Consider the following 14,830-nt stretch of genomic DNA (forward strand, 5'->3'; position numbering starts at 1 on the left):
AAAAGTGAGACAGGTTTGCACAGAGAGAGAGAAAGAGAGAGAGAAAGGCCGACAGAGAGCGGAGGCGGAGTGTTAGAGCTCAGATGGAAATAAGCTGTGAAAGGAAGAGAGCTCCTTCATCTGACATCTTCAGCTTCTCTGATCTGAAACTGACCAATCAAAGCTCACAGACACCTCTACCACACTTCTGTTTATTTTACTTACTCCTTCAGCTGTGACAGCAACAAAAAAATCCTATCGTGTTGGGTGTTTTAGCTTAAAGCTGCTTCATTGTTTCCATCAGTAGCTACAGTCAACCACAACATGAACAATAATCCATTTAAAGCCTGTAAGACAAGAGCAAAACAATCATAGAACATGGTTAAACTGAATCATTTCATTGTTGTGACGTTTGCTTTTCATTACCATTTTAGGACATATTTAGATGAAAACTTCAGTTTCTTCTTCTATTTACTTATTAAGCAAAAAAAAAAAAAAAAAAAAGCTTAGGGGGTGTTCTGAGTAAAGGTTAAACGTTAATATCTAACCTGGTTCAGATAGCATGAAAAGCTTGGAAAGTTTTGGAAAATAGTTTATTTTTACAGGGGGCGGCTGTGGCTGAGAGGTTAGATCAGTCTTCCTCCAGTGCAAGAGTTGGGGGTTTGAATCCACCAGCAGTCACATGCTGAAGTGTCCCTGGGCAAGACACTGAACCCCTCATAGCCTCTGATGTGTGTCCCATCGATGTATGAATGTGATAAAGCTCTGATTTGTCTCATTAGAATGATTTGTTCAATTAGCTTTGTAGAGATCTAGTAGAGTGCTTTAAGAATGGGTAAATGAGGCACAGATTGTTGTGTAACGTGCTTTGAGTATCTTGAAATAAGATAGAAAGGTGCTATATAAGTACAGTCCATTTGCCATTAACCTGCATGATGAGCTAACGGCTAGTCGAAGGCGAGGCCAAAAACTTTTGTTTTTTTAACCAAATAATGTTTCAAAATGGTCAAATACATTTAAAGTAATGACTGAGTTCAGTAATAATGTTAATAAGCATATCAATAGATGTGTGGTTTATTTTGAGTGTAATTCTGAGTGAGTTGATGAACTAACGGCTAGTCCGAGTGGGGACAAGTAATTTCTCCAAATAAGATCAAGTTTATCATTTAACTCAGTAATTATATACACACACATATCATTGAATGTAAGATTTAACAATTAATTTTTCATTACTTTGAGTTTCATTTTGGTGAAATTGGTGAGCTAATGGCTTGTTTGAGCCAGGCCAAAACAAACTCTTACCAAATATTGTTTAGTAAAGGTTAAATACTTTAAAACAAGTGACTGAGTTCGGGTATTACAAAATGCATGGTTTAACAATAAGTTTACATTACTTCGAATTTGTGAACCCAAAAAAAGGTTAAAAACAACTGGACTTTATTTGTAACTGAAGACGTTTCGCTTCTCATCCGAGGAGCTTTCTCAATTCAAAGAAACAAGGAGTGTGGGATTCAAGTTATAAAGCAGAGGTGTTCTGTAAGCTTGCATAATGCAGATTGACACATGCAGATTGACCTCTCACTCTTCACAATAGAGGATCGTTAGTCTTTGTTAGTGCCACCCACAGAAGGGCCACTCTGGTCACATGGTTAACATTCCTGATAGGTGTGAAACTGGATGGGTATCAGTCCTAAAGCATTTGTGGGAGTTCCTGTTTCACTTCTGGCCTGAGGTCACTAGGTGGCGCCAAACTACCGCACCTGCGAACAATCTCCTTGATGAGGTGCCAAGCGTATAAAACATAGATATCATATAATCACTAGATCCCTCATTGGCTGCTGCGGCGCAGGAATTTCGGCCGCCATCTTGGAGCGGTCGTCCTTATTTGGTTAAAGCAGAAGATGTTTCAGCACTTTGCAGCTTTGCAGCTTATTTCTTTTCTAACCGACGGACTGTTGACGTCAGGTCTCGGGGGATAACTTTTCACAAGTAAGATGAACATATTATTGTAAGTATTTTGTGAATACAATATTACTGTACAGCAGCACGGTGGTGCAACTGGTAGAGCTGCTGCCTCTCAGTGAGCAGGTCCTTGGTTCAAACCCCGTCCAGGGGCCTTTCTGGGTGGAGTTTGCATGTTCTCTCCGTGCATGCGTGGGTTTTCTCCGGGTACTCCGGTTTCCTCCCACAGACCAAAACATGCATGTATAGATATTAATAAAAATGTATCAGTGACTATGAGTTTTGCAAAACTTGTCATAAGAATATTTTATTAGTGTTAATGTTAACCCCACCAAGAATATTTAAATACACTGAACCATGTGTTCAGCTTTAATGGCTGTACTCCTGAGATTTACAGAGGAAAAAATCATGAGAATGAGTTTAGTATTCAGCTCTGACTGATTAAACGCACAGATATTTCATTGCTCCCATCAAACAGGCTACACTGAGTGGAGCGGTCGACCGTTCCAAGATGGCGGCGCTACAGCTCGTCAGCGCCAATAGGCGATAGCGGTCAATGTTGTATCTACTGATTATATGATATCTATGGGATAAAAGGCTACTGACGACTTCTCCACGCTGGAGCATTACCTGCCAATGGTTCGTGCTTCTAGCCATTTAGTATCCTGCTGACCTGAGATTACTTTCCCTTGCCTTTTGATATTTCCAGTGTACCTCCTGAGACATACCTGTTCCTGGCTCCTCTGTGGAACTCTGGAAATCTCCTTGTGTTCTCCTTAGCCATCTTCTTCACCTTCCAACCACACGCCCACCAGAGAGTGCAATCCACTCTGGATGATTTCTTGTTTGCACAAGCTTAATGGAACCAATCCTCCTCAAGCAACCATACTCCGACCAGTAAGAACAAGACAATACCGAATTCTGCCGTACTTCATACTGACCCATCTCCTTGCTCCTCAGTGTTCCTGACATTACCTGTGCCATTATCCACTGTAAATAAACTCACTAAACTTGCCTTCCCGTCTTAGAGTTGTTCACATTCAGTCCTTTCACTCTGGGTTGTCAGTTCTCGGAACAGAATTTAATTTTGATCATACTGAGGAGCCAAGGGCTACCAGGTCCAAACCCAAAACAGATTAGCCTATGTTGTCTTTAAACAACTCCATTCTAAAGAATATAAAATCATAGCTGTTCATGACACTGTTAGAGTCACATTACACTGGTATTCTGGCAGAAACATTATTATATTCCAGCTCAAAGTGATGCTTCAGCTAGCTAGATGCTGCTGCTGCTTGTACTGTGGTTACCTCTGCTAATTCAAAAGGAAATAACTTCATCCTGCGACACTGATGGAAGCGTAAATTTTTATAGAATAGAGTTTACATAAACCAAGATTAATTATTTGAGATAAGTTTTTTTTAGAGTTTTCAGAAACCAAATGCTATCGGTTTCAGGCTAGGTGTTTTCAAAGTGGCTAGCACAGCACTATATCACTTCCAGTGGGATTATTATATCGTTTATGCTAATTTCACCATAACATAAAACTGATGGGAATGTAAAGTTTTATTTATTCGAGACTGGAGTTGTTTTAAAATGGCAGAATCCGCTTTGGTTTTGGTCCCCGCAAAAACGATCCATTATCATATCAGCATGGTCAAAATGAAGCAATAAGTAATTTACATTTATTATTTAAACATACATTTATTGTTGTGCACATTTACTTTATGTAATTATTACTGGTAATGTTGTTTCGTCAATGGTTAACAATATTTTATAAAGTATCATGTTAAAACAGTTTTCAAAAGTACTGTATTTTTCACCCTATAAGTCACGTTGTTTTTGCATAATTTACATGCCCTGCGACATATACACCAAAACGACATATTTATGGAAGTTTTCCCATATTAATAAACCAATTAACAGTTTAAATTCATTCTTACTTAAATATTGAACAATACGATTTTTCAGCCACTAGATGGCGCCAGAGTGCAATGGCATGCCGTTGTGTCATGTAATAGGTAAACGAGGCTATTAATTACACAACTGGCTTACCACAGAATCACCTTCGTCCAGCTCGCTTGGAGCAACCTTGCTGCACCGTCCCAGCAAAATGAAGCTGATTTGACCATTGAAGTGCATTTTTGAAGTAAAAGTTCAACTGAGACACACCTTTACTATAAAGGCAAGCAAATAATTGTTTTCAGGTGGCTATCTTGTTAATTTTAAAGAAATGCAGTGGCTCGTCACGCTACGCATCCTCATTAGCAGAACCTCAGAAGCAAAACTTTTTTTTAGAATTCAGCTGATTTGACCAATAAAGTGCATTTTTTATTGAATAGTTCAAATGAGACACACTTTTGCTACGTAGAGCAAACAAATAATTGTTTTTAGGCAGTTATCTTGTTAAATTTGCACAGCGACTGTCCCGTGCACACGCTTACTTCCGCATATCGGCTTTGGAATGCAGGTGATTTGACAGTCAAAGTGCATTTATTAAGCAAAAGGTAGACTGAGGCACACCTTTACTATAATTTCGAGCAACCAAATAATTGTTTTTAAGTGTTAGTCTAGTTAACTCCTTGTTAAAGACCTCCTGTGCACGCCCCAGCGGCTACCATTTGGCAGCCAATCGACTTTTTGGCACAACACCGGCCCACATTTCCGGGTTGTCAGTGGTGACGCATAATATATTCAACTTATATGGCGAAGCGACATATTTATGGATTTTTCTACTTTATTAGACATATTTGGACTGATGCGACTTATGGGATGGTGCGACGTGTACGGCAGAAAATACGGTACTCTGTTTAGGTGAATGGTGTTCATGACCATCTCAATAAGAAAATTTGGACTGTTTTTGTTATATTTTAAATTAAAAAGACGTGAAAAATTTAACTGGTAAATACAAGCAAATTTATACCTGTGCATTTCTGAAAAACTATATATATATATATATATATATAATGTATACATATACATGTATATGTGTATGTATGTATATGTATATGAGAGAGAGAGAGCGATAAACTTCAGATCACTACAGAACTATAATTGCAAATTTAATTACGGTAAATGATGTACGTTTTTCTCAAAATACATCACGACAACTTTCAAAATGATCCATTAATATGACAAACAGTAAAACGTACTGCATGTTTACGATACTGAATGAAACTTTTTTTATATATAGATGTCCAGTTTGGAGTACGTTAAACTATTTTAGCTAATTTTGCAACATGCTGATTACCAGGGACGATTCTGGTGTATTTTAATGGGGTTGTTAAACATCGAAGTTTACCTCCATAAGTAAACACTTGATTCAATAATTATTTTAGAGAGCACGGCACAACATGAAATAGCACTAAGCTACCGGCGTGCAATACAGACACGTTAACTAAGATGCTACAGATCAGGGGTGTAGTCTACAAAGTATGTGATACTCGGGTATACGGAGTATACCCACTAGAAAAGCTAAAGATTTTCAGTATAACCACTTAAAAGTGCCCAATGATACATGGCATATCATTAGGCACGTGTCATTGATATGTTAAACGGAAGTTAAACACTTCTGTAACAATCTATTGGTATGCAGCGCTTTGCTTTGATACGGTTTCATAAATTCTATAACATGATTTTAATACAAAGTTGTTCTACAAAGTTTGTTGTTCATAAGCATTAGAGAAATTTGGAAATGTTCAATATGCTTAAAAATCAAAATAAATTGATGATTACATTGTACTAACCAGTGTATTTTAGTTTCGAAGCACAGTGCACCCACTGCAAAAATGTGGACTACACCACCGCTACAGATGTAGCGCTCTGCTTTACATTACACAACCTAATAAACACTTTGTACAAAATCAGTTTAGTGTTAACTGATAATAATAAAGACTAAATTTATGCAAGCAGAAATTACAACATATATCTACATATAAAGCACACAAAACAAAACACATATATAGCTTTAAGCATTGACCTTTAATTTAACCATTAAGTGTACCTGCAGTTACCTTCGTACAGATGAACATGTGGTACTTCCTGTTTATCACTGTTGTGTTCAGCTGATCATGAGGTCATCCATAGGGCTTTATCATCTTTTACATTTTTCCAGACTCAGTTTAGGTTTTGGAAATGGAATAAACTGTATTCCACCCTCTAAAGCAGGACTATTCAACTAAACTGTGCAGGAGGGGCACAGTTACTGAAAGCCAGCAGCTCAGGGGCCGGACATCCAGAAGTTATAGTCATTATGTAAATAAACCAAGTATTACAATGATATGTTACCTTTTAAATGTGTTTATTTTGTTGCATTGAATCATAAATGCAATAAACAGAACCACCAGTAATAATAATCTTTTTTTACTTTATTTTTTAGGGGTGCTTGAGCACCACTTCTGATTACCCACAATATTCATCCAGTAAAATATGAGGTAATAGCATAAATATATGAATATATGGTGAGCAACAGGAAGTCATTACTGATTCATGCGGTCAGTCATCATAGTCATGCCATAACTGAGTATTTTACTGATGAACATGTTTTGAGATCAAAAGATCAAATGTTTTAAGAAGAGATCAAAATTTGAATATAGCAACCGCTTTAAAACATCTTTAATGAATTGTTTTACATGAAATGGTTTTGTTTGCTTACCGTATTTTTAACCATAAAAGTCACAGTTTTTTGCATATTTACATGCCCTGCGACTTATAAGCAAAAGCAACATATTTATGGATTTTTTCCCCCCATATTTATAAACCATCTGATCTGGCTGACCATCTGGCTGATGAAAAACGCTCATGGACAAATCTCAACACCTTGATGTCAAATGCAAATGTAATCATGTTTTAATTGTGCTGCTGGTAGAGTTTTTTTGATGTCTCAAATCGTGTCCTGATAGACAAGATGTGAAAGATCTTTCTTCTTTTTTTTTTTGTAATACCACTATCTACCTCATGTTTCTCCCCCTTTTCCTATCTCAAATATATTATTCTGAATAAGAAGAGAATACTCCATCTGTACTGTTCTCTAAGCTTTTTTATTGTTTTCTATTGTATGGGTGTACATATGGTTATGTTGTGTTTTTAATTTTACTTTATTTGTGGGTGTACACAGGTCTTATGTCTTATGTAATGTTCTCATTTTTACTTAATTTTTACTTAATTTTTACTTTATTTTACTTTATTGCTATTCGCACCTTATGTCGAAGCAAATTCCTAGTTTGTGAACCTCGTTCATTGACATGGCAATAATAAACTGATTCTGTTCTGAAGAAAAGGCCTCACTTTCTTTAGTTGCAGCTTCGTGCACTCTGCCCATCTTTCGGACGACTGTACGTACATGTTCGCGTTGTATCTCGGTGCAATGCCAATAAAGGTTATTCTGATTCTGATTCCAATTTTTGGCTAAGAGATGACCATTTTCTTTAATTTTGACTGAATTTTTTTAAGCAGTACTTCTTTTTGACTGAATTTTTTTAAGCAGTACTTCATTTTGCCACTAGATGGCAGCAGAGTAGTAGTAGCTTTTGGGCATGCCTATCATCAATCAATCAACCTTTATTTATACAGGTAAATCCCATTGAGCCTCGAGGACTCATTTACAAGAGAGACCTGATTTCAACAAAGAAAGATGACAACAATGGACAACAGCAACAACAATAAGCAGTTATAAAAACTCATACTACAGTTTTTTTTTTTTTTTTTTTTTAACAAATAGGATGGCTAAAAGGAAAAAGGTAACAAAACCAAAAAAACTGCTAGATTCCGAGACAAATGTATAAAACTAAAAACAGGAACATGTCTGCATTGGTCCCTGCCAGGAGTCCAACAAATTCTTAAAGCCACTTAGAGAGGTCAAGGTCGAGAGCTTCAAATCTTTTTGTAAGATATTCCAGGAAACAGGAGCGGAGTAGGAGAAGGCCCTTTTGCCTAGTCATGTAATGGGTAAACGTGGCAATAATGACAAATTCAAAAAAGTTCAATACAAAAACAACGGGACTTTATTTTATATTTTATTGTTTTTGTCTTGAACTTTTTTGAATTTACCATGTCCTGGATGACTGAGAATCTTTAACAGCTATTAATGACACAATCGGCCTGCCATCACCTCGCTGCTTGGAACCGTAGGAACCAGAGACGTATAAAGAGATCTCTATATCTATGGCGCTGGTAACACCCATAGACATCATATATACATATATAATGTATATATGATGTCTATTGGTAACACCATAATATTTTCTTTTCTTTATTTAAGGAAATCAGTAACACCGCCCCGGAGTCCTGTGTTTCCTTTAATCGAAAGCGGAACTGAAGTCTCGTCATGTGATTTCAGTCAGGACTCGATTAGCCCGCGCACTGTTTACATTCTGTTGCGCACGGATGCGGCAGAGAACTGTCTGGTTTTCGGCCAAAGATGTACTCTCACGGTTCAGAAAGTCTTATTAAACAAGCGAGGTAAGAACTTATAAAGGTAATACTTGTTTTTTTAATATATTAAACGTTTCTCCTGCGTTAATAACGCAGAGAAATCACCTAGCTGCATATCAAATTGATATGAAAAACAAGTAACGAAGGAAGTACTTGCTTCGTTACAACTTGTTTTTCAGTGAAATTCCTTTCATGTCTCTTATTATTTGAGCCAGAGTTATATACACACGGTCCCATTTTTTATATGTATTAATTAATAGTGTGAAATCAGTTAAGGTGTTATTTAACGACACGCTAATAATAATAAAATATACATTCAGGTGTGTTGAATTAAATATGCTTATTTACCAATATTGCTTCACCTTTTCCTTTCCTGCCTTAACATCCGATGTTAGCTCTGAAAAACTAAGCCTTGTTAACTTTATTAGTTGAATAACTTTGTGACATGTAACCAAAATAATTTTGCTAAGTAATAATTGACAAAACATTAAAAATCGGGCCTAATATAAGTTTATTAAAAACTGGGCTCATTAGTTGAAGGCGTTTACACAGGACGGAAATCTTCTGCTCTGTCTGTGTGATTTCCAGAGAGATTCAGGAGCCTGAGCTGCAGAAGTTTTGCAGCAGACTCGTGAAGCTGCTTCAGGTGAAGGAGCTCAACCATGAGACCCTGGACTCGCTGCAGAGGCTGCACCTCATCCTGTCCGCCAACAAATACACCAGAACGTAAGAGGCCACACTCACACCATTGTCAACAAACTCAATATATTGATGATTTCTGTTTTAATATACTTTCTTATTAACATTTACTGGTAGCAACAAATGTAGTGTACATCAGTTATTAGTACCATAGCATCTGTATGAATGCAGCTTTTTAAGAACACAAACAAACAAAGAAAAAAAAACAACAACATGAACATTCACAGAAAGGGAGTGAAGAGCGGTTATTGATACACAGAGTACCTAAAGGTAGCAAAGTCCAAATCTGGTCTGCACAGTTTTACCATCCATTTCTTCCAACTTAAAGTAAACATGTCCTTCTTGCAATTCATGTCTGTGGTTATTCTCTTCATCCTATTTATGTCCATCCAGATGTTCAGCTTTGGGCTCTCCAGTGAAAGCCATGTTTTTGTGAGAGCCTTGTTGTCTACTACTACCAAAATACTAAAACATTTGTCTCTCTTTGGCCATCCTTCAGACATGAGTCCAAAAAACTAAACTTTACTTTCCAGGGACAGTTGACTAACAGATATTTCCGGCCAGTCAGTTTTGATTACGCGACAGTCTCCAAAAACGTTATAAAGATTTGCATTCATATTTCCACAGAGTTACCTTTTATAGTGGGGTTTTTGACAAGGTGTAATAAAATATTTTATCAGACTTTTCCAGCCAAACTCCCTCCACCTCAATGAGCTGCTACATTTCCACTCATACTCCCAGATTGTTTTCCACTCTTCCTCTGTTATGTCTATTTATCTCCACTTCCCATTATGTTCTGCACAGCGGCACGCTATCTTAGTGTTACGTTCGTGCCGACAGTTGTTGCCCCAGGGTGGGGGGTGATAGGATGCTTGAGGTGAGCAGAGCATTCTTTATTCACACAAGGAGAGCTGTTGGTCAGGCTACTTCTTGTTGCTCTCGAAAATAGCTATTGAATCAAGTTACTTATGTAGGTAAACATAGATATTTAACCCATTAGAATACACCAGAATGTAGGAAATGGAATCTACTCAAAATCTTCTGGGGGAGGACCCCCAGACCCCCGCACCAGTGTGCCCCCCCCCCCTTACAAATGCTTTTGACGTCAATGCTGGTAAGACATTTTCATCAGTGTTTAAACAGTCTGTGTTGAAACAAACATTTTTGACAATTAATTGACTGAAATGTGGTGTTGAGTCTTTTTGAGTTTTGTTGCTGCGGAGCAGTACTCTGGGGTACATAGTTTACATTGTTTAAGTTCAAATACATTGAAACTCATTTGAGTCATTGTTACTTGAAGCTGAATTGTTTGTTGTTAAAAGCAGTTGTTTGCACTTTTCAGAGAGCATAATTAATAAACGTTGGCAATATGTCACGATTTTATTCTATCACCACCACAAAAAAAGTTTCAAGCTCAGGATTTTTTTTTTCACTTTAAGCCCTGCATCCATCCTCACTATGAAACTGAAACAGGTCTCACTTGTAAATGAGTCCTCGAGGCTCAGTGTGATTTATCTGTATAAATAAAGGTTGAATGAATGAAGTTTGTTACTTGATTGACATACAGGGCAGCCAGTCACAGCCCTCATTCTCTCAAACCAGGTCTCAGAGTGGAGAATTTCGTGATTTATATTTATCCACATTTACCCCCCCCCACACACACACACACACACACACACACACACACACACACACAAATTATCTGTGTGTGAAGTCACACATGCACACTACAGGCGACTGCAGTCAAAAGTTTTTCTGCACAGCAAAATGTTTTTTGTGCTACGCATCATTTTTCAGCATGTAGGAGAAATAAACTAATTAAATCCAGGATCCAAAGCGATAGCTGAGCCAGCTCAGGGTTGCCAGATAAATTCAAAAATGTGTTATTTACCTCTTTTTCTGTGCACATGTTCAACAAACACAACACACACCTCATCTTAGAATATTTTACTCAGCACGTATGGCAGTTTAGGTCAAAATACGATCATTTTAAAGCCACTGTACTATAGTTCATAAATTCTTATCTGGCAACCCGACTGACATGGAAACTACAGCTTTTTCGTGTAAACCCACTCATGTTTTGTTTATTACCCCAATAAACATTGAAAAACACTAACGTTTCCAGAGGTTCTCGTGTAAACGGGGCCTTATTGTAGGTAGATCACTTTGACTTGATCACCTTAAAAGTAGCTCGCATGCTGAAACAGTGTGGGCACCCCTGGTTTAAGCCATACTGTATTTTAAACAGGTCCAACAGCTGTTTTCTGATACACATTTTATCTTGGCACTAACAAAATATCTCAACTGTAGATGGCAATAAAAATCCTGTCTCTAGTGAATATTTCTCTTAGTATTTTTCAAACAATATTGTGATGCACAAAAAGTATTTTAGTACTTTCAACAAATACAATAACAAAATCAGTGAAACGTCTAGTTTAATGAGTATTTTTCCTACATTATGTTTTCGACCAGCTTGCTTCTCATGAGTTGTTTTCGTCCATGTTCTTACTTTGTTCTTGTGTGTGTTGTTACCCACCAAAGTCTGCCTGCGGAGCTCCAGCAGAGGCTCGTGTCGCTCCTCTCGTCCCCCTCAGAGCAGCTTCAGGTGCTGAGCTCTGCTGTGCTCAGAGAGACGCTGCCTCTCTCTGGTCAAGAGCTGAACTCCATCCAGGAGAACGTTGGTCAGCTGAACACTCATACTGCTGCTCTGCTGCTTTCTCAGGTATGCAGGACTATTATAAATAAACAATACACATGTTGGTAATATTTTACTAACTTTTTGTGTGTGTGTGTGCAAAGGCATCTTATAATCTATGTCTCTTATATGATTTTCTCCTAAAAGGCTAGGTCCAGGTCAGATCTGTCGAGGTTCTGCGCACACCTTATGTGCACGTTAGAGAGCCGGCCGTCTGAAGGGTCACCTCAGTCGCTCATGTTCATCCTGCCGGTCCTCAACAGCCTGTTCACTCTCAGCCCGGAGTGTCTCACCAACGGTAACTGACAGGAAGTAACAGCAGCTCAAAACAAACGTGACTCTCTCTCCATTCTTCTCCTTTAATATCATAGGTTTGAAGCTTTGCACCCCGTCTTTTGTCTGTTTCTGTAGAACATGTGACCCTCCTGAGTAAAAAGCTTGTTGACTGGCTGCGCTATGCGAGCATCGTGCAGGGAAGCGGCGCCTCCTCAGGAGGATTCTTCAAGGGGTCCAGATCCCGTCAGGTGAGTCTTCTGCGTTTACATTCATCTGTAAAAATAACTGTAAGCAACATCACAGAGAGATACAGATATTATTTTCTGTTCCTCTGAGCTTTGTTTTATCTCAGATTTGACTTCCTCACAGCGTTATTACTGTCCAGCACCAAAAAGTGAAGGCAGACAATAACGACTTTGTTTGTTTGTGCGTTTGTTCATTACCAAATATATCTCATGAGCCTCTGGACAATTTTGAATGAGACTTGAAGAAAATAACCACTGGGTGTACATCTGCAACTGATTATCATTTGGAGAGAAGCCAATTCAAGATGGCTACCACGGCCAATAGATGAGCAAAAACAAAGTTAAAATTCAGTCTATTTAAAAAATTCTGAACTAAAGTTTTCTGTGGTAGTAGCTGAGAGTCGTTCATAACATGTTCTCTGAGCAGACGTCACAATATTGCATGATACTGAGCATAATGTGATTATTTATTTATTTTTTAAAAGTTTTGACGAAAACTGAAGCAACTTTGTTATTTCTCAACAAATTAAAAATTCACTTTAAAATTGTCACGAAAGGCTAAAGCTGGGTCTTTTATTTGTTTTTTTTAATTTAATTTTATTCTTTCAGCCTTTGCCGATAGCAGAGCTGGATGGGTCGGTGTCGGGGGATTTCTTCACGGTGCTCTGTGTGGGGCAAGGCTTCACCGAGGACCAGTGGATGAACGTTTATTCTTTCTCCATGCTGCGTCACTGGCTGCTCGCCTACCACTCTGTTTCCAGCATCAACACTGCAGTGGACACTGGTAATTCAGTTCAAGCCAGTTTATTCATCAGTTTACAACAAAAGTCATCACAGTCAATTGAATTCTTCATATAACACGATGCGTTCACTGATACTGGTAGTACGTTAGGAGATGCCAGTTCATACAAGTCTATCACTGATGGTGACACCAGCAGACTGTGTTGACTCTTCATCATAATCTCCCACCCTGAGCAGCATGGAGGCAACAGTGGGGGAAAAATGACTCCTTTTAAACAGGAAGCAACCTCCAGCCGTCTGCGTCAACCAGCTGAGGGTTGACACAGGAAAGAGACACAGAGAAACTCAAGGATTGGTCCAGGTGTGGTTTCTATGGAAATAAAAAACAGATTAATGACATAATTTATTTAATACATAAAACATGGAGAGTAGTGAGTAAAGACAGCAGCAGAGTGAGGAGATATGATCAGTTTGTTCTGTAGTCGAAGCCTAAAGGATAGCTCATGAAACTCAGTCCAGCCCTAACTGTAGGATTTATCAAAAAGCAAAGTTTTAAGCCCAGTCTTTAAACTGGACAACGTCTCAGCCTCATGGACAGAAACTGGAAGTTGGTTCCACAAGAGAGGAGCCTGATAACTGAAAGATCTTCCTCCCTCTGCTTTTGGAAACTCTAGGAACCACATGTAAACCTGCAGTCTGAGAACAAAGTGCTCTGTTAGGAAAATATGGAACAATAAGATCTGTAATATAAGATGGAGCTAGGTTGTTGAGGGCTTTGTAGTTTCGAAGTAAGATTTTGAATTCTGAATTTGACAGAGAGCCAATGGAGAGAATTACCGGTAAAGGTTTTTGAACACCCAGATAATAAATTGTTATAGTAGTCCAGCCTAGAAGTGATAAATACGCTGATTGGTTTCTTCATCATTTTGGGACGTTTCTAGTTTTAGTGAAGCAGCTTCATGCGTCCTCAGAGCTGAACACTTTGTTTGCATGTGAGCACTTTTATTCCAGCTTTGAATCAAAACTGAGGCTCAACATCTACCCACTCTAAGAAAATACTAATAACTTTACAATTCAGTGAACAAACCAACAAGAGCTCTTTGTTCTTCTGAAGAACCTCCTTCTAAATGAGCAGAGGTTATTTCTTTAAATGGATCTTCTGAAACAAGCTTTTTTTGTTCTCGTCACCTCCAGCCAACAGGCTCCAGCTCAGCCTCTCCTTCTCCAACGGTAAGACTCAAGAACCTGCAGACCTCCTCTGCACACACCGTCATCTAAGAATCGCCGAATGATCCGAGAACTCCCGTGTTTTCTCTTTGATTCAGGATCCAAACATTAAACGTGATCACGACTCACAAACACTCGCTAATAAAAGCTCTAACCAGAAATCTGTGACTCCTCACCTCCTCTGACGTGAGCACCGCACGCCTTCCCTTAGCATGTTTATAACCACAGACTGACTGAACACGTGTTGTTAAGCTGCTCTGATCACAACTTCTTTCAGAAATATACATTCTAATCATGCTGTAGGTGTGTGTGCTGTTTAAGACGGGTTCAAGCGTTTGTGTTCCTCTGCTGAGATAAAAATCAAGCTTTAAAGGGATCTCTGACTTTAGTTTTTTTAATAAATAAAATTAAAAAAATTAAATAAATTTAAAAAAAAAAAAAAAAATATATATATATATATATATAGGCACACGGATGTCGCCACTTCATTTACATTGCAATTCATTCTGTATAAATGATGTAGACAGGTTTCTTCAGTGCAAGCTTCTTTCAGCTTGAGTGTTAATTCTGGACACTA

At 38.2% G+C, this 14,830-nt stretch overlaps 1 protein-coding gene across 1 annotated transcript in view; it reads left to right on the forward strand.

Annotated features, from left to right (window-relative positions):
• The first annotated feature begins 8,283 nt into the window (after positions 1-8,283).
• The window catches only part of ap5z1 (adaptor related protein complex 5 subunit zeta 1), a 14,461-nt gene continuing 7,914 nt past the window's right edge, over positions 8,284-14,830 (forward strand). Inside the window, exons 1-7 of the mRNA XM_037688488.1 lie at positions 8,284-8,397; positions 8,959-9,096; positions 11,611-11,791; positions 11,912-12,062; positions 12,176-12,288; positions 12,895-13,099; positions 14,221-14,256. Coding sequence (XP_037544416.1) covers positions 8,357-8,397; positions 8,959-9,096; positions 11,611-11,791; positions 11,912-12,062; positions 12,176-12,288; positions 12,895-13,099; positions 14,221-14,256 — 865 coding nt within the window. The 5' untranslated portion in view covers positions 8,284-8,356. The remainder of the gene's footprint in view (positions 8,398-8,958; positions 9,097-11,610; positions 11,792-11,911; positions 12,063-12,175; positions 12,289-12,894; positions 13,100-14,220; positions 14,257-14,830) is intronic.

Source organism: Nematolebias whitei, chromosome 15, assembly GCF_014905685.2.
Source record: "Nematolebias whitei isolate Nwh7 chromosome 15, NemWhi1, whole genome shotgun sequence".
In the NCBI taxonomy this organism is placed as follows: Eukaryota; Metazoa; Chordata; class Actinopteri; order Cyprinodontiformes; family Rivulidae; genus Nematolebias; species Nematolebias whitei.